The sequence below is a fragment of the Geotrypetes seraphini genome, chromosome 3 (genome assembly GCF_902459505.1).
Source record: "Geotrypetes seraphini chromosome 3, aGeoSer1.1, whole genome shotgun sequence".
Lineage (NCBI taxonomy): Eukaryota > Metazoa > Chordata > Amphibia > Gymnophiona > Dermophiidae > Geotrypetes > Geotrypetes seraphini.
In genome coordinates this window covers 140,030,794-140,058,674 of record NC_047086.1, presented here as the reverse complement: position 1 = coordinate 140,058,674, position 27,881 = coordinate 140,030,794, and the positions used below count along the sequence as shown (strand labels likewise).

The 27,881-nt window shown below is 45.0% G+C and overlaps 1 protein-coding gene across 7 annotated transcripts in view; it reads right to left on the bottom strand.

Annotated features, from left to right (window-relative positions):
• Nucleotides 1-27,881, bottom strand: part of KHK (ketohexokinase) — a 57,213-nt gene that overhangs the window by 21,520 nt on the left and 7,812 nt on the right. For 4 of the 7 annotated variants that reach the window (XM_033939658.1, XM_033939657.1, XM_033939656.1 and 1 more), the window contains exons 4-6: nt 15,622-15,756; nt 14,802-14,936; nt 65-137 (exon numbers count right to left, since the gene is read on the bottom strand). In XM_033939658.1, the coding sequence (XP_033795549.1) occupies nt 65-137; nt 14,802-14,936; nt 15,622-15,756 (343 nt within the window). The remainder of the gene's footprint in view (nt 1-64; nt 138-14,801; nt 14,937-15,621; nt 15,757-27,881) is intronic. The other 3 variants (XM_033939660.1, XM_033939661.1, XM_033939663.1) reach the window with 3 other exon arrangements.

Below are 27,881 nucleotides of genomic sequence, written 5' to 3'. Positions count from 1 at the left end.
AGGGTTTGAGACCACTGGTATAAATTATCCCACTTTAAGACTAATTTATAAGTTAACAACTCACCTCCCAGTGGATCCACTTGTACTGGGAGAGGTCCACATTTTCAAAATCCTGTGCAGTCACATCTGGCAGGTTGCTGAACATTGAGAGAAAGAATAGAGGGTCATCACAAAATGGCCAACATTGAACCTATTCACCTGTATACTGCAAGTAAGTATACTGTACCTACATTTCATACACAAATACTTGTTCGTGTACATTCAGTACTGTACACATTTTCCTGCACTTGGAACATGTGTGCACATATTGAGGGGGGTCAATATTTAAAGTGAGTTAATCGATTTAAATCACTAGTTGTCCACTGATCTTCAGCAGCGCTTAACTGCTTACTGCCGCTGAATATCACCATAGACCACTAAATTTGTGTAACCTGCCCTAAACTTTTTGGGGACAGGCTAAAGAACTAAATAAACAAACAAACTCACTCAAAGCCAGCTAATATTGTGAGTGGCCTGGGTGAGTATTCAGCCACTGCTACCAGCTGAATACTGACTCTACTGTATCTAAAGAGTGGGGTTTTTTCCTATTAATATAGGGGTTTGTAATATGATTTACAAGCAGGGCTGGCGTTAGGGGAAGGCAAACAGGGCAGCTGCCCTGTGCCCAACAGCTCCAGCGGGATCTGCGGTCCGGGCATCTCTTCCCCTTGTCGGGCCATCTCCCTCCCTTCCCCTCACCTTCGCATTGCTTTTTCAAACCAAAGTTTTCTCTCTCACAACGGTCCTGATGTGGCAGCCGTTTTCACTAGTTGCATGTGGCTGCCCTGAAGTTTCTCCTCTGACACGATCCAGCGGAAACAGGAAGTTGCACTAGAGAAGCTTCAGGGCAGCCGCATGCAACTAGTGAGAAAGGCTGCCATGTCAGGATCCCTCTGAGAGAGAAAATTTTGGTTTGGAAATGCATCAGCAAAGGTGAGGGGAAGGGAGGGAGATAGTCCGACGAGGGGAAGTTTAGTGTGTGAAGGAGGATGAAGGGGGGTGAGAGAGGGAAGCAGATGTTGGAAGGAAGTAGAAAGAACAGAGAGGGGAGCAGATGCTGAATGGAAGTGGAAAGAGAGAGAGAGGGGAGCAGATGCTGAATGGAAGTGAAGAGAGAGAAAAAAGGGCACATGCTGGATGGAAGTGGAGAGGAGCAAGAAAAAAAAGGGCACAAGATGGATTGGGGGAAGAGGATAGAGTTAGGTACTAGAAGGGGTAAGGGAAAGAAGTGGCAGGCTTTAGATAGACACAATGAAAATAGGGAAATTGAGGACTGGATAGTAAGAGAGAATTTAGTCTTTTAAAGTTAGTATTTTCCCTAGCACTGTTGTGTGTTTTTAAGCTGTATTTAAGTTAATAGATTGTTTTAACATTTTTGTACACCGCCTAGAAGGTTTGATTAGGCGGTATAAGAAATTTTAAATAAACTTGAAACTAATCTAGACAGAGGCAGAAAATAAATTGAGAAGGAAGACCAGGGAAGAAAAGGAAGAAGGGAGAGGAGAGATGCCAGTGGAAGGGGAAGGGGAGGACACAAATACCAGATATGGGGGGAGGATAGCAGAAAGTAGACAGATACCAGATCTGAGGGGAGAAAGGAGGAGAGATGCTAAAATCCACTGGGGGGGAGGGACAGATGGAAGGGAAGAAGATAGATGCCAGAACAATGGGGAGGAGGGAGAGATGGAAGGAAGAGGCAGACAGTTTCTGGAAGAAGCATAGAAAGAAAACAGATGCCATATGGAAGAGGCAGAGAGAGGGCAGACAGAGGATGAAATGAAGAGAATAATGAGAAGACGAGGAAAGCAGAAACCAGACAACAAAGGTAGAAAAAAGTTTCCTATTTCTTTTGCTTTAAGATAAAAGTAGTATTGCAGTATTGTAGCTGTGAAGCTTTAAGATAAAGTAGTATTTATCTTAAATCTTAAAGTAGTACTTTATCTTAAAGCTTAAAGTAAAGCTTTAAGATAAAGTAGTATTGTAGCTGTGTTAATAAATGTTTATAAACAGAAAATGTGAATAGGGTGATCCTTTTTATTGGACCTGAAGAAAGAGGTTTTGACCTCTGAAAGCTAATTGAGAAATGTATTAGGTCCAATAAAATTGCAGACACTAAATTTTCTTCCCACCATCCCACATGCCTCCTCCCAAATGAAAAATATAAATACCTAAGTTGGTGGGCCTCCCAAAGCCCTGCCGGCAGAAGATCTCTTCCTCTAGTTTGGCGGCCAGAACTCTTTAAGTTCTGCAGCTGGTGGCAGCTCAGAGACACTATCTCTAGCTGCAGAGCTTGGAGATTACTGGCTGCCAGATTGAAGGAGGTGGTCTTCAACTGGCAGGGTTTTGGGATCCACACCAGCCACAGCAAGGGAAATGGCTGGTGGACCTGGGCCTAGGATCTCGGTGTGTTCAGCACAGAAAGAAGTGCATATCTTGTTTTTATTTCTCCAGTGTTGTAATACTTGCTGAGTTTAATTTCTTGGGGTTCCCAGTTCAATTTCTATTTGTGATCCTTTGGTATAGGTCTGTCTGTGTTTTGTCTGTAAAGAAGTTGTTTAAAGTTGTTTTATGTGTGGTAGTAATGGGAGGTGGGGATATCGGTGTGTGTGTATGGAGGGAGAGGGTGCAGAGAGGAGAGGGGATCAGGGGCCCCCTCATTAATTTTTGCCCTGGGCCCCAGCATGTCTAAAACTAGCCCTGTTTACAAGTGTATTCTTTCTACAGTGCCTTGGTGTGTCTTTGCAAAGGTGCTCAAGGAAAATCATTAAATATCAAAAAGAAGGCGTCGCATGCAGGCTGGTTTAGGTGAGCCTGGCTTCAGGGACACTATATGAAAACCAAAATGATAAAGTACATAACTCACAGAATGCAATGAAACAACATTTCCAAAGCTGAATCAGATGACCAGTACTGGTCAGAACCAATTTGCAACATTAATAATGAAAGAAACTCCTTGATTAGAAAATAAATTGGGGTGGTATATTCCAAAAGTGTCTGTTCATTCAAGCCAGAGTGCATTACTCTATGCACTACAATTTAAGGAGGTCTATAAAACTTGGATAAAGGCAGGAGATTTTCAATAGTGGAATCACTTTAAGGAATAAGGGTCCACTAGAGACTGGATGAGAACAGTGCTCTCCTAGAAATACCCATGGAATGGCCTGTGGAACAGTCAAGAGAAAAGCAGGGTACTTTTGTGTTTTTTTAATTTCCTGCTGATACAGAAGGGTCAAAGGAAGACAGTGACAAAAGAAGGTGAAAAGTTAACATGATTTCCAAACTATAATCAAGATAAAGAAATACTTTTAGAACATATATTAGATTTCTAAGAAGCATGGGTTCATTTATGATGGGGGGGGGGTTTCTTGTGATTAAGATAAAATTGGCAGAAGAATTAAAAAAAAAAAAAGCATAGGAAGTAAAAAGGGGATCTTGGCAGTGAGATGATGGGAATGAAGAACTGGGTAATCCGAATGGAGCACTGGCTGCGACACAAAAAGGAGACAGCAGCACCATGTTGGACTTCCTAAAAGCCATTGGTATAACTCATTTAGAACGGCATTTGTAATCCTAAACAGCAGCGATCAAGTTGAATTAGACCTCCAAGAAAGTTGGGAGACGGGTAAACCCAACATTTCCGTAATTAAGAGGAGGTTGAATTCTAACACAGAACTGGAAAAGGGGATAGAGGGGTATAAATAGAGGATTACTGCACAGGTCCTGGACCTGTTGGGCCGCCGCGTGAGCGGACTGCTGGGCATGATGGACCTCAGGTCTGACCCAGCAGAGGCATTGCTTATGTTCTTATGTTCTTATGTTCTTATGGACCTGTGTGTTGACTGAAATGTTGATCTTACCGGAAGGAAAACTGAAGACTCCAAGACCTGGTAAACTACCACAAGGGATGGTAGACTCCATTACAGAGGTAAGACATAAGCATGTTGGGGAGGAGGATATGGAGTAGAGAAGAGGGCAAAAAGTTGGATTTAGCTGCATTTGAGAACCCATCTATGCATCTACACAAAGTACATGAGTTAACTGGTCAGCCTGCAAGGGCCATTTTGGTCACCTGCCATCATTTATTAGGGGAGCAATTAGGTTCCAACTAAATCATTAAACACCACTCTTTTCCAGACAGGTCCAGGAAATTGCTGCCAACGTATCTCAGTGGGGAAAAAAGACCTCAGTATATACTGTGCTCAATTAATAACAACAGCTCAAGCATAGATCATTAAAAAACTACACAATAGTTATCAGCGCAGACAATCCCAAACCAACTCTGGGAAAGCTTACAAATAATCTCTCTCAATCTTGCAGATAGTAAAGGGACAAAATAAAGTACATAGCTTGTATAAAATCTTCTTATCTCCTCAGCATGAGTCTTCACAAATCCAAATCACAGAAAACCCGACAGGAGTATACCCTGTTTCGCTAAGTGCATCGACAGGGGATAACAATGAGAGAGTCCAAATTCATCTCCCCAGTTTCTAAAAGCCATTTACCAAGGTAACTGAGCAATTGGAAAACTGCCAATCCTTCATGCAGGTAACAGTATGTAATAATGTTTCTTTGAGTTTGTATGGCTGTCAGGATCTATCATTTTGCTTTAACTGTTAGTGCTCTTTATTGCCCTCCAGAACTGTGGCCCTAGGCAAATGCCTATTATCAACTAATGGTTGGCCCTGGTCTGCCTACAGATTTTATACCTATGAGCTCTGTTTGAAAGTTACCTCCCTCCCCCCTTTATTTATTTTGTTTTTTAGCCTGTCCTCCCCAGAAATCAAGAACAGATTACAGCAATACATTCACAGTATTTTCGAAGCATACGAATAAGGGTACATTCACATTAAATTGGCATAGGACATTCACATTTTACTAGAGATATAGATAAGGAATATAGCGGCTTATTCATAATATATTGGCAGCACAACATACAGTACTGTACTCGACATGCATTCAAATCTAGGCACATTGAGATGCAATCATAGTGAATTGGAGGTGTTTGGTTAGAGTACTTTCTCCACATATTCGAGTCAAGAATTAGGTTGACAGTGATATATTCTCACCCAACTGGAGACATGGGGTAAGTGGGACCTTGAGGTGTTGGGAGGGTACCCATAGAGAACAGTGTGCCACAATCGGCAATGTGTCTTAGTGAGCAGTTTTAGTTGCATACTGTTAAAGCCTGGTCATTGGGGTCCCCAAAGCAGTTGTGCACTGGTTTGAAAACAATATGAGAGGCATAATCAAAACAAACATCTAAGTCCATTTTGGGCTTAGGGCGCTAGTCGCCCAAAGTCAGCAGTATCTGAAGTCCATTCTCGAAAAATGCGTCCCAAAATTTTTTTGGGTTTTGAAAATCGTCTACTTCTACGTCCAGCTGTTTGATCATCGAGACCACTAGTACGTCTACCTTTATACTACACTAGTGTTTTAGCCCGTTACATTAACGGGTGCTAGAGTAGATGTCTGTCTGTCTGTTTTGTTTTTTTTAATTTGTCTCTCTCTCCTTGGACGCTGTCATTCTTTCTGTCTGTGTCTTTCCCTGGCTCCCTGTCTGTCTATCTTTATTTCTAACTCTATCCTCTTCCCTCAATCCTGCATGTGGCCTTTTTTCTTTCTCCTCCCCACTTCCTTCCAACGTCTGCTCCCCCTGTCCTCCACACTTCCATTCGGTGTGTCTCCCTCTCTCTACCCCTTCCATCTACTGTTCACCCTCTGTCTTGCCCCTCTCTTCTCTTTCCATCCAGTGTCTGCCCTCTCTCTCTCTGTTCCATATGGCCTCTCTCCATCTCCTCCTTCCTTTTCCCTTGGTCTGGCATACCTTCCTCCTTCCCTCCAAGCCATTATCTCCCCCTCTGCTCCCTTTCCTCATTTAACTACTTCATTGGGCAGCAGCAGCATTCACAATTCATTGCTGTTGCCCAATGGCCAGTCCTGTCTTCATGAAAATAGGAAGTAGGCAGGACCGGCCAGAGAGGAAGGCCTGAAGCCAGCAACAGCAGTGAATTGTAAACGCTGCTGCTGCCTGAAGCACCCGAGGCAGACGCTTCTCTCCCCTCCCAGCCCAACCCCCGCTGACTCTGCGACCCTCCCAGAAAGATGACTTTAATATCAAACCTCCCTCCAGCGTTTGCAGCCGCAGCACGCTAAACAGGCTGCTTCGGCTTTCTTCTGCCGTTGAGTCTCTCTGTCGCGTCATTGATGACGTCATCAGTGACGCAGCAGAGGGACTCAACTGCAGGAGAAAGCCCGAAGCAGCCTGTTTAGCGTGCTGTGGCTGCCAACGCTGGAGGGAGGTTTGTGCCAGTATGTGCAGAACCGGTATGTCCCTCCCCCTCCAGTACGTGTGCAGCACTTTGTGCGGCGCATCCTCCCACGATCCTGGGTCGGCCACAGCGCTCCAGTGTGGGCCCTAACCGCCATCCGCTCTCCTGCCTGCCACGGACCTACGGATCACGGAAGACCGCAGGCAGGAGTGTGCATGCGCGGCTAGCGTTTTATTATATAGGATTCTCATTCAAAAAATCGTCCAAGTGCCAAAAATCCAGAACTTTTGGAAGTGGGAGAGGCCAGAAAAGTGATGGACTGGCCACCCAGACAAGGCAACAGACTAGTGGGGCACCTTACAGGGCACTTCAGTGAACTTCACAAAAAGGGTGCCACAAACATCTCACCACAACTCCCTTGCAGGTTATAGTGAGCACCCCCAAATCTACTATACCCACCTGTCTAAAACCCCAATGTTATAATGCCCCTTCATGGTGCGACCTCACCTAGAGTATTACATTCAATTCTGGTCTCCTTATCTCAAGAAAGATATAGGGGCACTAGAAAAGGTTCAAAGAAGATCAACCAATATGATAAAGGGGATGGAACTCCTCTTCAGCTTGAAAAAGAGACAGCTGAGGGGAGAAATGATTGAAGTCTACAAAATCCTGAGTGGAGTAGAATGGGTACAAGTGGATCGATTTTTTTACTCCATCAAAAATTACAAAGACTAGGGGACATTCGATGAAGTTACAGGGAAATACTTTTAAAATCAATAGAAGGAATTTTTTTTCAGTCAGAGAATAGTTAAGCTCTGGAACGCATTGCCAGAAGTTGTGGTAAGAGCGGACAGGGGAGGGTCATTAGGGTGGGCAGACTAGATGGGCTGTGGCCCTTATCTGCCGTCTATTTCTATGTTTCTATAGTGTAGCTGGTTTTAAGAAAGGTTTGGACAATTTCCAGAAGGAAAAGTCCATAGTTTGTTATTGATAAAGACATGTGGGAAGCCACTGCTTGCCCTAGTTTGGTAGCATGAAATGCTGCTGCTCCTTGGGGTTTAGCAAGGTACTAGGGACCTGGATTGGCCACTATGAGAACGGGCTACTGGGCATGATGGACCATTGGTCTGATTCAGTAAGGCTATGTTGTGTTCTGACCCAGCCCATTAGCATCAATTTTAAACTTAACATGGCATGGCTTTTGGGGCTGAAGGTTGTTACATCTTTGACCCTCAGGCAGTGGCATTACTGCATATGTAGGGAGAGCATGCAATAATCTGATTTCATTAGGTTAATGTGCTCAGCCTATTCAGTAATTTGCAGACTTCACACTATCTGCATGAATCCTGGACTCTGCCCAGACTCGGAGAACAAGCGCTAGAGAAGAGGTGCTCAAAAGGTCGATCGCGAAGGTAACACGAGTCGATCGCAGAGCCAATCCAGGCCTCCATGATAGACTTGTGTTGCCTTCACATTCTACTTGCTTCCCGACGCCGTAAAGAGGATGCAGAAGCGCCGGGCTGACCAGCCTTCCCCACCCGACGTTAGAATTAACATCAGATGGGAAAGGCTGGTAAGCCTGGCACTTCTGCGTCCTCTTTACGGCATTGGGAAGCAGGGAGAGCTCAGAACAAGGCGGTGGTGGCATGGGGGCCTGTTCCCCAATTGCGGCGGCGGTGGCTTGGGGGAAGACAAAGAAAGGGGACAGGCAGGGAGACAGAAAGAAAGGGGGGATAGACAGAAAGAAAGGGGGTAGGGAGACAGAAAGAAAGGGGGCAGGGAGAGAGACAGACAGAAATGGGGGGAGAGAGACAGACAGAAAGACAGACAGGGCAGGGAAACAGAGAAAGAAAGGGGGGGCAGGGAGACAGAAAGAAAGACAGACAAAAAGAAAGAAAGAAAGAGGGCAGGGAAACAGAAAGAAAGACAAAAAGAAAGAAAGGGGGGCCAGGGAGACAGAAAGGAGGACAAAAAGAAAGGGGTGGGGCAGGGAGACAGAAAGAAAAAGGGCAGGGAGACAGAAAGAAACACAGACAGACAGAAAGAAATTGGGGCAGGAAGCCAGACAAGAAAGAAAGAAGGGGCAGGGAGAAAGAAAGAAAGGGGAGGGGGGCAGGGAGAGAGGAAGAAAAAGTTGGGGGGAGAGAATGAGGTCTGGAGGAAAGGAAGCATACAGGAGGCTGAAAGAAGGGAAGAAATATTAGATGCACAGTCTGAAGAAGAAAGTGCAACCAGAGACTCATGAAATCACCAGACAACAAAGGTTGGACTTCCCCAAAAAGAACTACGTCGTTTGCAGTTCATCCAAAATACAGCAATCAAACTTATCCATAAAGTAGGGAAATGTGATCACGTTACTCCTCTTCTGAGAGAAGCCCACTCCATCACGCACCGTATCACTTATAAAACCTTAATGCTGGTCTTTAAAATCAAACTCTTGCATCTTCCATCTTTTCTCGACAAACTCATCATCCCTCTTTGCTCTTCTCGGACCAGCAGATCAGAACTTACTGACCGTCCCTTCCATCAAAGAATTCTATTACACTAGGAAAACTAACTTCTCTGTAGTTGCTCCAACTTTATGGAACGCCATGCCAAAATCTTCTCAACAAATTCAAGACTAAACTAAAAACATTCTTATTTCAATGTAATTATTGACCCTTCCTTCCCCTTATTACCCTCAAGTTCATGTTAGTATTTAATTGTCTTTTTAATGTTCACTCTTCCCCCTTATATAATTATTATTTTACCTTTTATTTTATATTTTTAGCATTGTAAACCAGCCAGATAAATGCTGATGGTCGGCATATTAAAAATAATAAAACTTGAAACTTGTAGGAAAAATGATTTTATTTTCAATTTAGTGACCAAAATGTGTCCGTTTTGAGAATTTATATCGGCAGTCTATATTTTGCACTATGGCCCCCTTTTACTAAACTGCAATAGCGGTTTTAGCACAGGGAGCCTATGAGCATCGAGAGCAACGCAGGGCATTCAGTGCAGCTCCTTGCGCTAAAAACCGCTATCACGGTTTAGTAAAAAGGGAGGGGGTATATGTGTCTATTTTTGTATACTTGTTACTGAGGTGACATTGCATAAAGCCATCTGCCTTGACCTCTTTGAAAACCCTCTGGAATATAAATGATAATTAACATTTTCTCTGCGTAGAGTATGCTTTGTGTTTTTTAAAATTTTATTGTTGGTAGATCATTTTGACTTGGTCATTTTAAAAGTAGCTCGCAAGCCCAAAAAGTGTGAGCACCCCTGCTCTAGAGAATCAGGAAAGCCACTGACGAAAAGAAGCAACTTCTTGCTGGTCCCCGAGATGCACAACACCATACAAACAAAGCTTTTATGTCTCCTCTTGTAAATTGTTCTAACATTTTACTACAGCTGAAAAAAAGAGAGAGAATGCCGATTACTGCAGAGAAGTAAAAACCTCACTCTTGTTATCGGCATCTTTGTTGGGTTAATTATTAGCTGTGCATCTGCTATCTCAACTTGCTTCCCAAGGTTAGAGTTTTGTTTAAACACCTCGCATGCTCTGATCAGCATCTTTCATTTATTCCTAGGATAAGCAACATTAAATCTGTTTTACTATTTGGGATCTAGCTAGGCACTTGGGACCTGGGTTGGCATCAGGATACTGGGCTTGATGGACCTTTGGTCTGTCCCAGTATGGCAATTCTTATGTTATTATGAATCTGTCACTCATGAAGTGTGATTCTAGGGCAGGAGTGTCAAAGTCCCTCCTTAAGGACCACAATCCAGTCGGGTTTTCAGGATTTCCCCAATGAATATGCATGAGATCTATTAGCATACAATGAAAGCAGTGCATGCAAATAGATCTCATGCATATTCATTGGGGAAATCCTGAAAACCCGACTGGATTGCGGCCCTCGAGGAGGGACTTTGACACCCCTGTTCTAGGGCTAAGAAATTATTGCCTAAGCATCAGGTTTAGCAGGTATGGCTAGCTCTGGTCATTCCAAGTATACAGGATATGTACAGAGGTGAAAGTCACCTCATGTAATTCCTGCAAAGGACAGCACCAATGCAGAAATGAGATCATGAAATATACAGATCAGGTGCATCCCCTAGAAGACAGATACAGCATAAGCATACATAAAGGAACAGATTTACCAAGAGGCAGAGTGGGGAAATGCCTATGGGCAGATGCCCCGATATGCAAATTACTTGTTTTACATCATCAGTTAAAGCACTGAACCACAGGAGGAGGCAGCTGCTTCTCTATGTGCCTAAAAATTAAAGTCACCACTACATATATACTGTACACACACCTCCATATTACAACACTTCAGCATGAAATAAGGGTAGAATGGAAAAAAATGTAACTTTCCTCCTATTTCACGCCTATGCTTATTTCTCTTTAAAGAATTTTATATCTTGTAAACTGCTACGTTAGACATACCTAATAGCAGCATATCAAATTGAAATAAACTTTAAACTTGATTATCACATGCGACTGATGAATGAACAACCCCCTTAGACATCAAAGATGTATTGCTATATATAGAAACATAGAAATATGATGGCAGATAAAGGCTAAATGGCCCATCCAGTCTGCGCATCCACAGTAACTATTCTCTTCCTCTGCTTTAATGTGAGTTTTACTGTAACGCATTAGTAATTGTAAGAGGGGTGATTGACAGACTAAAACTCTAGTGGTCAGAGAGCTGGCAACCATCAAAGTGACTCTTCTCTTTGGGCTGCTGTTTCCACTCAATCATCAAATTAGCAGGGACAGGTACCAGACAGGCTCTTCACTACCAACCTTAATTCCTACTTTCCATGTGTAAGCAACTTGACACTAAAGGTTCATGAATATTCAGGACAATTTCTGGTCTTTGACACCACAGAATCACATGAAGATCAGATGGTCTGCAAGGTTAATATTCAGAAATGGAGTAAGCACTGTAGTTCCTATCTCCTTCAGGTATACATAGCCTCACGAGACTACCCCTGGAAGTCTCTGTTGCTAATATCGTCACTGCCAGAGAATGGGCAGGAGTGAGTAGGATCACTCCTGCCCCAGCGCTGCCACTAGACCACCAGGAAAACAAGGTAGGCCTGGGATCTTTTTTGTGGGTCCAGGAGCGGGATTGGTGTCTGTTCAAGAAGGGAGAGAGGGGGAATGCTGCCTTTCCTTGGGGGGGGGGGGGGAATGTACTGAAGGTATTTTTTTAAATTAAAAGCAAAAGAAAAAAATTAAATGTCCAATTATTGCAGGGGGCTGATGGCGGCGGCGTCAGAAGTAGAGAAGGAGAACTAGTAGGAGGGAGAGTGATAGGAATAGTACTTCGGAGGGAACTCAAATATAAACTGAGACCCCCTCCCCCCCCGAAGCAATCCGAATAATTGGATTCAGATAATCGGCGTTGTACTGTATAATGGAGTATAAGAACAGAGATAAACAAGAGGTCTGCAAGCCAAAGGAACAGTTCCGACCCTTTCCTCTGTCTCAGTTGTACAACTTCTACATAAATTTTGAGCCTTCACATAACTCTCAAAACTGATAAAACAGGAATGGCTTCAGTGCATGAGAAGTGTGTCCCCTGGCAGTTCCAGGAATTTAAGTGCTTTTTGTGTCATGTATGTTAGAACACTCATTTCTCTTCACAAAGCCATGGGAAGTGGCTCCTACAAGCAGCCCACGGCTGACCCAGAAGCCTTCCCTCTAACATTACATTACATTAGAGATTTCTATTCCACCATTACCTTGCAGTTCAAGGCAGATTACAATAGAGTTATAAATGGTGGGTTAGAATGGAAGATCATTCATCGTTTCTAGAGAATGTAAAGAGTAGATCAGGTAGTATCTGTGTGGCAAGAAGAAGGAGGGAGGAAGGTATTTCTGATGTTATAGCTGTTTCAGGAATTTCTTGAAGAGTATAGTTTTTTATTTCTTTTCTGAACATCTTGTAGTCTTGGGTAGTTATCAGTAAATTGGAGATCTGGTTATCTAGTTTTGCTGCTTAGGTGGCTAGGAGGCCATCGTATAGTTTCTTCCGTTTAACTTTTTTGATTGAGAGGTGTGTGAATGGGGGGGGTTGTTTTTCTATGCCTGGTTGAGGTAGTTTGGATGAGGCGGTTGGGCTGTCTCTATTTAAAGTTTTATATAGCATACAGTAGAATTTAAATAGTATTTTTTCTTGGATTGATAGCCAGTGTGAGTTGATGTATGCTTCTGTAATATGGTCGTGTTTCCTCAATGAGTAGATGAGTCTCAGAGCTATATTTTGGATTTTTTTGTAGTTGTTTGGTCATTGTAGCAGGGCAGGGGAGGTAGAGGATGTTGCAGTAATCTAGTAGACCTAGTATTAGGGATTATACTATGAGCTGGAATTGTGTTCTTTCAAATAATTTTCGGACTTGCCTTAGGTTTTTCATAACTGCAAAGGATTTTTGGATTGTTTTATTTATTTGCGGTTGCATGGCGTAGCATCTGTCTATAGTCATTCCTAGTATTTTTAGGGTGGTTTGAATGGGGTAGTTGATTGAGTTGATTTCTATGTTGGTTGTGGTTGGGACTTTGTCATTTTCGAGGTGGATGAATTTAGTTTTGTCTGGGTTGAGTTTCAGTTTGTGATCTTTCATCCAGGTCGCTACAGTTTCTAGTGTTCGGTGTAGTGTGTTTGTCATGGCGGTCTTTGGTTGATCAAAAGGTATGAGAATTGTAATGTCATCCGCATAACTATAGGTGGTTATGCCTAGATTGTCTAGGTATGTCCTAAGGAAGGCAGTGTATAGGTTGAAGAGAGAAGGGGATAGTGGGGATCCTTGTGGTATGCCACATGGGTTGGACCAAGGTTCAGATTTTACTTTATCAGATTTTACTCTGTATGTTCTGGATTTTAGGAAGCCTTCAAACCAGGCGTATACTTTATCTGAGATACCTATTGTGTCCAAAATTTGAAGTAGGATGTTATGGTCTACCAGGTCAAATGTTGCGGTCAGGTCCAGTTGTATAAGAAGCATTTTTTTCCTGTGCTGAGGTGTTGTCTGGCTGTGTCATTAAGGGAACCTAGTAATGTCTCTGTGCTGAAGTTGGTTCTGAAGCCAGATTGTGTGGGGTGAAGTATGTTATGGTCTTCTAGATAGATTGGTGAGGAGTTTGGCTACTAGTCCTTCTGGTAATTTGAGGTATTGAGGCGATTGGTCTGTAGTTGGATGGTTGGTCTGTTGGTCCTTTTGGGGCTTTTTGGATTGGGGTGATGATGATTTCGCTGAGGTCAGTTGAGAAAAGGCCTTCTGTGAGCATGGTTTGTATCTACTACAGAAGTAGAGTACGGAATTTTGCGCTGAAGGAAGTAAGGAGATATGATGGGCAGTTGTTGAGGTCACAGGATGTGTGGCTGTACTTTTTTGTAGAGTTTATTGAGTTCGGACCATTGTATGATGGGGAATTGGGACCATGTTCTGTCTGCTGCAGTTGATTCTTTTTCTGTGGGATGAATTGCGAATTCAATTAGGTGGGATGGGGTACAGTTGAGAGTAGCTCTGGCATTTGTAATTTTGTTCTTGAAGTGTTCTGCTAAGAGGGTGGCTGAAGGGGGTGGGGTATTGTTAGTGGTCATGTAGGGTTTGGTGTCTGTTAGATCTTTTAATATTTGGAATAGTTTTTTGGTATCTTGGGTTTCTGTGCCTATTAGGTTGGTGTAGTTTATTTTTCTCCGACATCAGAGAGAAGGCTCCTTGGTCAGCCGCAGGCCATGTGTAGGAGACACTACCCACAGCTTTGAGAAGAGAAATGAGTGCGGCTGGAAGGAGGAGGAGGAAGCCGGCCAGAAGAAGGTAAACACCCACGGAAGGGAGGCACGAACTTGGGACACAGAATGGAAGGCGGAGAAGAGGGGCGTGTTGGGACACGGGAGGGAGGGAGAAGGGTGTGTCGGGACACTGAGAGGAGAAGGAGGATCACCATTTGTAAGTATGAGTCCAACTTAAGTCGGATGTTTGTAATCCAGGGACTGCCTGTATTATCGTTGCAGCAGTTGGAAACTCAAAATGAATAGGACCAAATTAAAAAGAAAAAAAAGGGCCGACTTCATAATTTTGGAAGCAATTAGCTTAATCTTCCCTAGAGAACTAGAAGTATCATTAAAACAGAGAAAAAGACTAAAATACCTCCCCCTTCTCCCACAGCTATGCGTCTGCTAGGAGAAAAAAAAAAGACAAGGCAGAATAAGGTGATGAATTACCATAAGTTAATCACACATGCTTGGAAAAGAAAAGAAAAGAAGAGGTAGCTGGACTGTGCCAATGCAGAGCTATTTACATCCATTAGGAACAAAGCTTTCCTAATGAAAAGGAACGCTCTGTTCAACTCTCTGGCAATCTCTGCTCACTGTGGGTATACAGCACACGCTAGCCTCCCAGGAAGCAGCGATAGGAGCACCAAAATGCGCGAGAGATTGGAGGGGACAATGATTGGATGAGGTTAGATATCAGACTATTGGCAAGAAGTCTTACGTGTCATAGAGCGTGATTGTCCGGGAGCCATTAAGGATGTTCACAGTGCAGCAACTGCAAGGCGTATCCCCATGGTCCTGCCATACCATGTGCGACACCTCCACGCCCCTTCTCTGAAAATCATCGATGATGAAGCTTCGGGGAAGGGAAAGGAGAAATAAAGGAGGGGTATACAGGGATTACTGTCCAGGTATCCTCAAGCTTGCTTGTGGAGGTCCAATGTCGAACACAGTATGGCAGGGTAACATCTTTCCAAGCACTACTGTAAAGCGAGTGCTACTTACCCGCACCTCATGCACTGTACTTCAAGCACTTTAATAATTGCACATATACAGTATATCCAACTAGCAATGCTAATATTGGGGTTACCAACTGATTTTCCTTTCTCTAGAAAAGAATGAGCCAGTCTTAGTTTAATCCCACTGCAAGCAAAGGCTTCAGGGACGGGAAACAGGGGAAAAGATTTTCAGTGTGTTCTTGGATATTTTTTTTTTAACCTCTTTCTTTCAGGTCATTTCATGTGTTAAATCAATTTTGCCTGCATTTTAATTTAAAGCATTTTAATGAACTGAAAGCATATGCCTAATAGACTTGCATCCATATAAGCAATGGGATAAAGCCAGGGCTAGCTCTATCCATACAGAGAAAATAAAAGGTGGCAGTAATCCTTGCCAGCACACATTTCCCAGAGCTGGTGATCATAGAGGTGCAGAGTGACCAGGGATATGCATCTCATTTCAGCAGAAAGCACCAGGAATACCTGTGCACGTGGAGCACAGGCACATAGCTGCATCCACCGTGTGCATTTGTAAGCAGTTACCTGTTAGAATGCAGGATGGTTCGGCTTCCGGTGGTTTGATTGCTGATAACCATGGAAGCTGGCAAGGAACATTCTGGGTGAGTGATCACATGACTGATGTCAATACTGTAGTGTTTCAGGCTGTCCAAAACAAAACTACCAGTGGTTTCAGAGAAAGAGAGGAAGGGGGAGGAAAGCTATTTATAATTTCATAATTGATTTGAAGATGATTACCTTTGAAAGCTAATCAAAAAATATAATAAAGTTAGTCCAATAAAAAGGTATCATCTTGTTTTGTTTTGTTTTTGTTCTAGTTCTATTTATTACCTTTAAAAGTGGACTAACACAGCTATTGTACCATTTTATCTACTTAATTAAAAAAAGGAATGGTTCTCGCCAGCAAAGCAAAAGTGCTGGGAAAGCCAAAAGATTGCAGATGATAGTTACGATTAAAGGTTAGTACCGGATTTCTAATAACAAATTTATAGGAAAATGCATTGATTTAAGCTTACATTTTTGGAAATGTACCGTATATACTCAAATATAAGTTAATCTGCGTATAAGACAAGGTATCCTTCCCCCCTCCCCCCAAAAAAGGTTGACTTGAATATAAGACAGGGCTGGGAGGGTGGGGTTAATATTCATGTGCTCTGTCAGGATCTGTGCCCTGTCTCCCCCCTCTCCTGTCAGGCTCTGCACTCAGCCCCCCTCATTCCCTGCCAGGCTCTGCACCCAGCCCCCTTCCCTCCCTGCCTGACAGGCTTTCCACCCTGACCCCCTCCCTCCTTGCCAGGCTCTCTACCCTGTCCTACCTCCCTCGTGGCAGCCATTCAGCGAGCGGTTCAGCGCTGGGCAGGAGCGAGGAAACTTCGCTCATGCTCGGTACACCCTGGGCCGCGAGAATTCGAGGTGATCATTCAGGGAGGGGCTCAGCACAGGGCAGGAGCAGGGAAAGCTTGCTCCTGCCTGGTCCACCGCTGGTCCACCAGGGATTTAAAAAGGTATGCAGGGGGAGGCGGGAGGGAGGAAAAAAAGCAATTGGTAGTCAGCCGGGACAGGAGATAGGAGGGATCTCTCCTGTCTCGGCCCACCCCACTAGGCCATACAACAGGCCCGGAGGAGGCATGCAACAAGTCCAGGAGGGGGGCAGGTGGATGATGACCCGAATATAAAACGAGACTTCCTCCCCATTTTGGGGCCATTTTTTTGGCCCAAAAATCTGTTTATTTTCGAGTATTTACGGTAATTTCACTAAGAACAGAAAAGTCATATTTAAAGCATAATGAAAATCATCCAAAGACTTACTAAAAACATATAAATATGACTCTAAGATGCATGCAATCTACAATTACTGTGTATTCACAAGAAAATTTCCCTTAATTACGTCAATATGCTAATTATCTGCAAGCTCCCAGTGACCCATGCTCCTTAGAAAGAGATGCCTTAAAACCTTATAGTAAAAAAAACAACAACAACAACAAAAACAACCCTTCCGGATTTTAAGAAAGCTATTTCTTTCAAATCATGTTGATTCCTAATAATAATGAAAGGTATTAGTGGTCAGGCTACTATATTAAAGAGAGATACAGAAAGACATTCTTTGTTTATTTTAATCATTGACAATGTTAGATTGGGGCTTTTTATCTGTGTTGTAATTCCCAGGTATAACTACATCAAAATTGCCACATTAGTGAATTAAGACTACAGCTAGAATACCAGACTATATTAAATGAAAACATGGGAGATAACCTAGTCACACAGGTGTTTGTTGAGGTTGAAATGCTAAGGAGACTTGGGTACTATTCCTGGTCCATCTTCCTCTTCAGGGTGTTTATAGCTCCGATCATTGCACAGGTAGGCATTACCAGCCTCTAAAGTAGGTGTCTCAGTGGTCACTCCAAAGTGACCTCTACCAGCCAGTTAGCACAGTTACTTACCGTAACAGGTGTTATCCAGGGACAGCAGGCAGATATTCTTTACGCATGGGTGACGTCACCGACGGAGCCCACGGTACGGACCTTTTTACTAGAAAGTTCTAGTTGGCCGCACCGCGCGTGCGCGAGTGCCTTCCCGCCCGACGGAGGAGTGCGTGGTCCCCAGTTAGTATAAGCCAGCTAAGAAGCCAACCCGGGGAGGAGGGTGGGACGTAAGAATATCTGCCTGCTGTCCCTGGATAACACCTGTTACGGTAAGTAACTGTGCTTTATCCCAGGACAAGCAGGCAGCATATTCTTTACGCATGGGTGACCTCCAAGCTAACAAAGAGGGAGGGGGGATGGTTGGCCATTAGGAAAATAAATTCTGAAGTACAGATTGGCCGAAGTGCCCATCCCGTCTGGAGAAAGCATCCAGACAGTAGTGAGTAGTGAATGTGTGAACTGAGGACCAGGTGGCCGCCTTGCAGATTTCCTCAATGGGTGTGGAACGGAGGAAAGCAACAGAAGCGGCCATAGCTCTTACCCTGTGGGCCGTGACAGCACCGTCTAGTGACAGACCGGCCCGAGCGTAACAGAACGCGATGCAAGCTGCAAGCCAGTTGGATAGCGTCCGTTTAGAGACCGGTCGACCCAAACGATTCGGGTCGAAGGTCAGGAAGAGCTGAGGGGACAAGCGGTGAGCCCTTGTACGATCGAGATAGTAAGCCAGGGCACGCTTGCAGTCAAGACTGTGCAATGCCTGTTCTCCGGGATGTGAATGAGGCTTCGGGAAGAACACAGGCAAAACAATGGACTGGTTGAGGTGAAAGGCTGAGACCACCTTTGGAAGGAACTTTGGATGGGTGCGCAGAACCACCTTGTCATGGTGAAAGATAGTGAACGGTGGATCGGCAACCAGTGCATGAAGCTCACTAACCCTCCTGGCAGAGGTGATGGCAATGAGGAAAAGAACCTTCCATGTCAGAAATTTGAGCGAAGTTGTGGCAAGTGGCTCAAAGGGAGGTTTCATGAGGGCAGACAAAACCACATTCAGGTCCCAGACGACCGGAGGAGGTTTCAGAGGTGGTTTGATGTTGAAGAGGCCCCTCATGAATCGGGAAACCAGAGGGTGAGCCGTGAGAGGTTTTCCTAGGACAGGCTCATGGAATGCCGTGATGGCACTGAGATGGACTCTGATTGAGGTAGACTTGAGGCCTGCGTTGGACAGGGAGAGTAAGTAGTCTAGAACAGTTTCCACCGCTAAGGAGGTGGGGTTGTGATGATGACGGAGGCACCAAGAGGAGAACCTGGTCCACTTCTGATGGTAACATTGGAGGGTGGCCGGCTTCCTGGAGGCGTCCAAAATGAGACGGACCGGCTGAGACAGATTTCCTGAAGAGGTTAGCCCGAGAGAAACCAAGCTGTCAGGTGGAGGGAAGACAGATTGGGATGTAGTAGAGACTGATGTTGCTGTGTAAGTAGAGTAGGAAACACAGGTAGAGGAATGGGCTCCCTGGAGCTGAGTTGAAGTAGAAGGGAGAACCAGTGTTGACGAGGCCACCGGGGAGCTATGAGGATCATGGTGGCTCCGTCCCTGCGGAGTTTGGATAAAGTCCGCAACATCAGAGGTAGAGGAGGAAAGGCATAGAGGAACCGATCCGTCCAATCGAGCAGGAATGCATCCGGGGCCAGACGGTGAGGAGAGAAGAGTCTGGAGCAGAACTGGGGCAGCTGATGGTTGTGAGGAGCTGCGAATAGGTCCACCTGCGGAGTGCCCCAGCGAGCAAAGATGGAGTGGAGCGTGGGAGGATCCAAAGTCCACTCGTGAGGTTGAAGGATGCGGCTGAGATTGTCGGCCAGGGAGTTCTGTTCGCCCTGGATGTAGACAGCCTTGAGGAAGAGACTGCGGGCCGTGGCCCAGGTCCAAATGCGAAGAGCCTCCTGACAAAGGAGGCGAGATCCGGTGCCGCCCTGTTTGTTGATGTAGTACATGGCAACTTGGTTGTCCGTGCACAGAAGCAGAACCTGAGGGCAAAGAAGGTGCTGGAAGGCCTTGAGAGCATAGAACATGGCTCGTAGTTCCAGGAAGTTGATGTGATGGAGACGCTCCTGCGGGGTCCAAAGACCTTGGGTGCGTAGGTCTCCCAGGTGAGCTCCCCATGCATAAGGGGAGGCATCCGTGGTGATGATCATGGAATGCGGGGGCAGATGAAAAAGAAGGCCCCTGGAAAGATTTGAGGAGTCCAACCACCATTGTAGAGATCGCTGAAGAGACGATGTCACAGAGATGGGATGAGAAAGAAGATTCGAGGTCTGTGACCACTGGTTGGCCAGAGTCCATTGAGGTGTTCTGAGGTGGAGTCGTGCCAGGGGAAGCACATGAACCGTCGAGGCCATGTGGCCCAGGAGGACCATCATTTGTCTGGCAGAAATGGAGTGATGAAGGAGCACCTGACGACACAGGCGTAGCAGAGTTCGCTGACGATCGGAGGGGAGAAACGCCCTCATTAGTGTGGTGTCGAGAACCGCTCCGATGAACTGAAGTCGCTGTGTGGGAAGCAGATGCGACTTGGGGTAGTTGATCTCGAACCCCAGAAGATGGAGGAGAGAGATGGTATGATGAGTGGCTTGTAGCACAAGTGGAGACGTAGGTGCTTTCACTAACCAATCGTCCAAGTAGGGAAACACCTGAAGGTTGTGGGACCTGAGGAAGGCCGCCGCCACAATGAGGCATTTGGTGAACACTCTGGGAGATGATGCCAGGCCAAAAGGTAGCACCTTGTACTGATAATGGCGATGGTGCACCTGGAATCGTAGGTAGCGACGTGAGGATGGATTGATTGGGATGTGAGTGTAGGCCTCCTTGAGGTCCAGGGAACATAGCCAGTCGTTCTGAGAGAGATGAGGGTACAGCGTGGCAAGGGAGAGCATTCTGAACTTCTCCTTGACGAGACACTTGTTGAGGTCCCGGAGGTCGAGAATGGGACGTAGGTCTCCTGTCTTTTTTGGAACCAGAAAGTAACGGGAGTAGAATCCCCGGCCCCTTTGTTCCAGAGGTACTTCTTCGATGGCATTGAGTAGAAGGAGGGATTGGACCTCCCTCAGGAGGAGGGGGGTTTGAGTTGAAAGAGAAGCAGACTCTACGGGAGGATTGTCTGGTGGAAGAGTCTGGAAGCTTAGAGAGTAGCCGTGGCGGATGATGTTTAGGACCCACTGGTCCGATGTGATGACCTCCCAACGGCTGATGAAGATGTGAAGCCTGCCTCCGATTGGCTGAGGAAGAGGCAATGAGGGTGGAAGACTGGCTAAGCCCTGGAGAGAGGAGTCAAAAGGGCTGAGATGGTTTGGCAGGAGGAAGAGCCTTGGCCGGTTGATTAGACTGGGCACGAGGCTGGGTGTGCTGGTGTTGGCGGGCCCGCCTAGGTTGCTGTGGAGGTGGATTGAGCGGCCTAGCGGAGAACCTGCGCTGATATGAGGTCTGTGGTCTGTAAGGACGAGCAGGAGGAGCCTTTTTCTTTGGTTTAATGAGAGTATCCCATCTGGTCTCATGGGCGGAGAGTTTCTGTGTGGTGGTATCCAGGGACTCTCCGAATAATTCGTCTCCCAGTCATGGGGCGTTGGCTAGTCGGTCCTGATGGTTGACGTCCAGATCAGAGACCCTGAGCCAGGCCAGACGGCGCATAGCCACAGCGATGGCAGATGCACGGGAGGTGAGCTCAAAAGAGTCATAGATAGAGCGCACCATGAATTTTCTCAGTTGAAGCAGGCTGGAGATGTGCTGCTGGAAAAGTGGAACCTTATGCTCTGGCATGTACTTTTGCATGGCGGAGAGTTGCATTACCAGATGTTTGAGGTAGAATGAAAAATGGAACGAGTAGTTGTTTGCCCTGTTGGCAAGCATGGCATTCTGATAGAGCCGCTTGCCAAACTTGTCCATAGTTTTGCCCTCTCTGCCAGGAGGGGTGGAGGCATAGACACTGGAGCCCTGAGTCTTTTTTAAAGTGGACTCCACTAGGAGAGACTCATGAGGGAGTTGGGGTTTATCAAATCCTGGGATTGGTATAACCCTATAGAGGCTGTCCAATTTACGGGGGGCCCCAGGAACAGTCAGCGGGTTCTCCCAATTTTTATAAAAAGTTTCCCGTAAGATATCATGCACGGGCAACTTTAGGAACTCTTTGGGAGGTTGATCGAAATCTAATGCCTCCAGGAAAGCTTGTGACTTCTTAGAGTCAGATTCCAGAGGCAAAGACAAAGCACCCGACAACTCCCTGAGGAATTTAGAGAAGGAAGATTGTTCAGGTTTAGATGCGGTATCGGGTGCCGAAGGCTCTTCATCCGACGACGATGCATCCTCCTCGGTACCGGTAGGGGATTGTTCCCATAGGTCCGGGTCCCTGACATCGGTATGTGCGTGTCGAGAGACTGGAGTGGAAGGCTCGGCATGGTGAGTTTTAGACAAAGATTTGCCTGAGCGTACCGAGACGTTACCAGGCGATGTAGACCTATGTCTGTCTCGGTCCCGAGAAGTACGGTGCCGGTCAGAGTCGTGGGAAGACCGGTGCCCTGTCCGGTCCCGAGGAGGATCGGTCGTCGTCAATGCCATAGCCTCGGCATGGGAATGGAGATGCGGTGCCGAGAGAATGGGCATGGAGGAGTCCATAGGTACCGAGGGAGTGGATACCGGTTGGACGGTATGGGTCTCGGGCCGGTCTGGTACCGAGAGCAGCGGTGCCAAGATAGAGGGTAAGAGCTGCTTAAGTTGCTTGTGGAGTTGTTCCTGCAACTTGTCCTGGAGGATGGCCGCAATGCGGTCATCCAGGGGAGGCACCGGAACCACTTTTTTCTTCTTTGGTTCCATGGGTGCCGCTCTACACTCCGGCGATGAGGGGGCCGATGACGAGGCACTCACCGAAATCGGAGTGGAGCGTTTTTTTGGCTCGGCGTGGAGCCGAAAGGACTGGTGTCGTCCCCGAAGTGGGAGGGCGCTCAAGGGTGGAAGGCTTCTTAGCCGGCTTACCTGGCGCCGGGGGCGCCGATGTCGACTCAGGCGGTGTCGAAGTGGTCGGTGTCGATTTCGACGGTGCCGCAGATGAAGAGGTCGAATCCATAGTCGGGCCGGTGCCGAAAAGTAGATTTTGTTGGATTTGACGATTCTTCAAAGTGCGTTTTTTAAGAGTGGCACAGCGAGTGCAGGAATCCGCCCGATGATCCGGTCCCAAGCACTGTAAGCACCAATTGTGTGGGTCAGTGAGGGAGATCGGGCGTGCACACCGCTGGCACTTCTTAAAACCGGGTTGCGGGGGCATGAATGGGAACACGGCCTCCGCAAAATCAAACCCCGAGGCCTGGATCGTGCTAACAGGCCCCGCCGGGGCAGGAACGAAAAAATAAAGCAAAAGAAAGGAATTTTTTTTTTTTTTTGTAATAGAAAGAAAAAAGCACCCGAAGGTGAAAAAATCGAAAAAAGAACGCGAGCGGGAAGGCAAAAGGAGTATTTCAACGACGTTGAAAAACACACGTCTTCTTCGCTCCGCGGAAACGAAGAAACTGGGGACCACGCACTCCTCCGTCGGGCGGGAAGGCACTCGCGCACGCGCGGTGCGGCCAACTAGAACTTTCTAGTAAAAAGGTCCGTACCGTGGGCTCCGTCGGTGACGTCACCCATGCGTAAAGAATATGCTGCCTGCTTGTCCTGGGATAATATGTTGTGCTAAGCTCAGGAAGGAGCTACAATCTATAGTCCTTGGGGAGATGGTTGATAACCACAATTTCTGAGCTTCTAGTGAGAAGAAAAGGGATTAAAAAAAACCCAAACAAACAAAAAACCAAAAACCACACACTAGCTACATATGAATTTTCATGATACTTCAGCTTTGCTCTGACCCGTTTCTCAAGGATCACCAACGTGTCATCAAACTGGACTGGGGCAATTTCCAGTGGGCTCAAATAGATATTAGGGTTGTGGGGAGGGTGCTCAAACATCAAGTTATTAGAAATAAGGCACCACTAGGTAGGGAGTTAAGGGCAAATTGTTGGCTAAGAAAACAGTGGTGAGAAGAAAAACAGCAGAAAAAAATAGGCAATATCCATGCGCAGGTTGTGTTAAGGACAGCACAACACACCTTAGGAAAAGCATCAGAACAAGGATGGGACACTGGAATCATGTAATGCATACCCTGGAATGTACTGTTGCATTTATAAAATGTTCTGAGAACAAACAGCTTGTATATTTATCTTTAAAATGTACTTGCTTGCTCTTTGGAAAATAATGTTCTTGAGTTAACCCATATCAGGTCTTCTTAAAGAAGTCTTGTCATTGGATAGTTTCTTATGATTATCCCACCATGTGCTGAAGCACTTTGATGCCTAGTCACATGATAAAAAAACAAGTACTGTGATTGGTCAGACTTTATCAGACATATTGTAAATCTGTATTGTGTTATGGTAACAAGACAGCACTTAGCTATGAAAAAGATAATCAGGAACAAGGGCAGTGCCATTTTCCTAACTTGTCTTCATGCCCTGTGAGCACTGATGTGGTACCCAGATCACCCATATAAATGAAGGATCAGCACCAGAATTCACGCAAAGGATAGAGGATTACTCAAATAGTACAATGGGGGAAAAAAAACAAACAAACCTAAGGGCCCCATATTTACAGGATTTATGCTCTTAACTCTGGGCGCCTTTTATAAAGTTTAGTGCATGTTATCTGCTACAGAACTCATTTTATTTCTATGCAAATAATTTGTGCTAAGAAATGTAAGGTCATGCACCTCGGAAGTGGAAATCCATACAGGACGTACTTCTTGAACAGAGAAACTTTAACTAGGACTTCAGCAGAACGAGATTTAGGAGTAATCATCAGTGCAGACATGAAAACTGCCAATCAAGTGGAGAAGGCTTCATCTAAGGCAAGGCAGATATTGGGTTGTATCAATAGAAGTTTCGTCAGCCGAAAGCCTGAAGTCATAATGCCGTTGTACAGGGCCATGGTGAGACCTCATCTGGAGTACTGTGTGCAATTCTGGATGCCACATTACAGTAAAGATGTGCGCAGAATTGAATCGGTTCAGCAGACGGCCACCAGGATGATCTCGGGGCTCAAGGGTCTCTCGTACGAAGAGAGACTGAACAAATTGCAGCTCTACACTCTCGAGGAACGTAGGGAGAGGGGAGACATGATTGAAACATTTAAGTACCTCACGGGACGTGTCGAAGTGGAAGATGATATTTTCTTTCTCAAGGGACCCTCAGCCACAAGAGGGCACCTGCTCAAACTCAGGGGCGGAAAATTTCATGGCGACACCAGAAAGTATTTCTTTACAGAGAGAGTGGTTGATCATTGGAACAAGCTTCCAGTGCAGGTGATCGAGGCAGACAGCGTGCCAGACTTTAAGAATAAATGGGATACCCATGTGGGATCCCTACGAGGGTCAAGATAAGGAAATTGTGTCATTAGGGCATAGACAGGGGTTGGGTAAGCAGAGTGGGCAGACTTGATGGGCTGTAGCCCTTTTCTGCCGTCATCTTCTATGTTTCTATGTAATTTTTAGTAAAAGACTTCCTTTGAGAGTTATGCTCTTAAATTGGCCTCTTTGAAAATTTTCCATGGCCAAGTTCCTAAATTTATTCTCAAAATTTCATAAAACTCTTGCATCTAAAAGCACAATAAATAGGTGTCAACAGGGTTGGATTTAAGGCAGGGAAAACAAGCTGAACAAGCTAGGAGCTTAGTACTGATTTTCAACACTAGACTCAAATTAGGCTCCTAAATCTAGGTTAATGAATGACAGGCCTAAATTTAGGGGCTCGTTTTCAAAGCACCATAGTAACCTTTAGTACTTTGTGTATCTAAGTGCTTTGAAAATGAGCTCCATAACTTTTAAACTCCTACGTTAAAATGAATTTTTAAAAAGATGTGCAGAGAAGAATTCAAACATCCAACTTGGCCTGCTGTGGCGGCTGGCTTGTGCTACATTTTCTGAGGCTTTTTCCTCCTTTTTTGCATTTAAATTAACTCTTGCAGGCCAATTTGGGTTTGTTTACGAGTGCTGGTTTTTGGTGAGGGTTTCCATTCGTTGCACTATATTTGGTGGAAGTGTTATATTGTGATTATTGTTTGGTTACACCATACTTTGTTTTTTGGGCTGTATTGTAATATTACATCACTTCCTTTCCCCATTTTTCTCACACCCCCTTGCCATTTAGATCAGATTCTCAACCTAGTCCTTGGGAAACACCTAGCCAGTCAGATTTTCAGTATCCTGAAAACTCGATTGGCTGGCTGTATTTCAAAGATTGAGTTAAGCGCCACTTATCTAGACGTACTCAGCTATTCAACATCTGTTCTGAAATAGCACTGATACAAAAAACTCAGATATAGTGAAAATCCAAAATCAATCAAAATAACACATTCACTAGGATAATGCAGTAAGGATAGTGTATATCAAATGAAGCAGGAGCAAAGACAACCCTTTCAGGAGGAAAAGCCTCTGACAAGGGCCCTCCCACCGCCACTTATGTGGCTTAAGATGCTCAGCAGAGAGACACGTTTTGAGTCCTAATTTTAAAGTTCATGTTCGGATTGGTTACCCCCTGAGGCAGCTATATGTGAAAGCTGGCCACCGTTGGTGTTTCGATCGAGCTTTTAAGATAAGTTTGAGCTTATTCTATTTAAACCCATTGATCATGTTTATGTGCACTACGTTGCAGAGAGTTTTTGATGCCCACAGGAGGTTTTTTTGCCTATGAGGTTTCCTGCCTGAACACCTTAAGCCACATAAGTGGCAGTGGGAGGGCCCTTGTTTGAGGCTTTTCCTCCTGAAAGGGTTGTCCTTGCTCCTGCTTTGTTTGATATACACTATACTTACTGCATTATCCTAGTGAATGTGTTATTTTGATTGAAATAGTATTGAAATATTTGGGCCTCTCCAGGCATTTAAATGTGGGGATGCTTCTAGAATAAGGGCCTTAGACTCCTATGTTTGGCAGAAAACGAGGAAAAATTTAGGAGTTTTTTTTTTACTATTGTTTGGCAGAAAATGAGGTACAAATTTAGGGGCTTTTTTTTGAATATTGAGCTCTACTCTGTTCCAGTCCACAGCTCAGTAAACTCAGAGAACCTCTGGTATAGCTGACACTTTAGTGAAAAAAGCGCTTAGGGTCCCAAGAAATAAAATAATAAGATCTATCTATCTATCTATCTATCTATCTATCTATATATATATATATATATATAAATAAATATATATATACACATATATATATAGATCTATCTATCTATAGATATATACCTATATACCTTGAGGCAGTGAGCGCAACTGCTAATGGATATAGCACTGGTTAACTATTGCTCAAAGGTTAAAGAGTTACTGTCTTTCTTATCAATTACTCAGCTTACTAAATACCGAGCAGTTACTAAGCAACTAGATGGAGAAGAGTTCTTTGAACAGATGTTTCTACAAGGGTTTTATCATTCAGTACGTTTTTCTTAATTCCCTAAACTCTAAATTATTCCTCTCATTCCAGCTTAAAAAAAAAAAGCTTCTTTAAACCCTAGAAAGGTGTGAAAATGGGAGTCTGAGAAACAAGAAACAGTCCAAATATCCTGAATGTTCAAGTCAGCCTGTTGTTCCAGGCCAGTATTTCTAAACCTATCCTAAAAGCACGTCCAACCAGTCCGGTTTTCAAGATATCCACAAGGAATATGCTTGACACAGATTTGCAAACACCAGAGACCCATAGGGCAGTCCTAGAACTTGGCACCAATAAGTAGGCACCAAAATGGTGTGTGCTTACTCCCCCCCTTTAAAAAACCGTAGTGCGGTCCTTAGCGCCGGCCGCAGCAGTAACAGCTCTGATGCTCATAGGAATTCTACAAAAGTCATAATCCTGAGATGCGTGAATATAATTAGGTAACAAACCAATAAACACCAATTATTTGCATTAATTGTCAATTATCCAGATTTACATGCACTTTTGCTTGTGCACTTTTCCATAAAGTCGGACGTGAAGATTGTCTCATCTGTAGTGCTGCCCAATTCAGGAAAAAAATATGATTCGATTCACCCTGTTGAATAGATTTTTCGATTCGATTCACTTTCAATGACACAGCTTTTTAAATTTAAACATTTTATTTAACCAAGGCAATATCATGTCAAAAACAGGAACATCCCCAAAGCTTTCCTAGCTCCCCTGCCCGATTCTCAGCTTCCCAATCCTCAAAGCAAATCATCCCCAAAGCTTCCCCCGGCCCCCTGCTTGATTCTAAGATTCCCCAGCCCCCCTGCATAGACTGGCAGAATCTATCCATTCAATCTCACTCTGAACAGGGCCGGCAGAAGCTTTCACATCTATTTT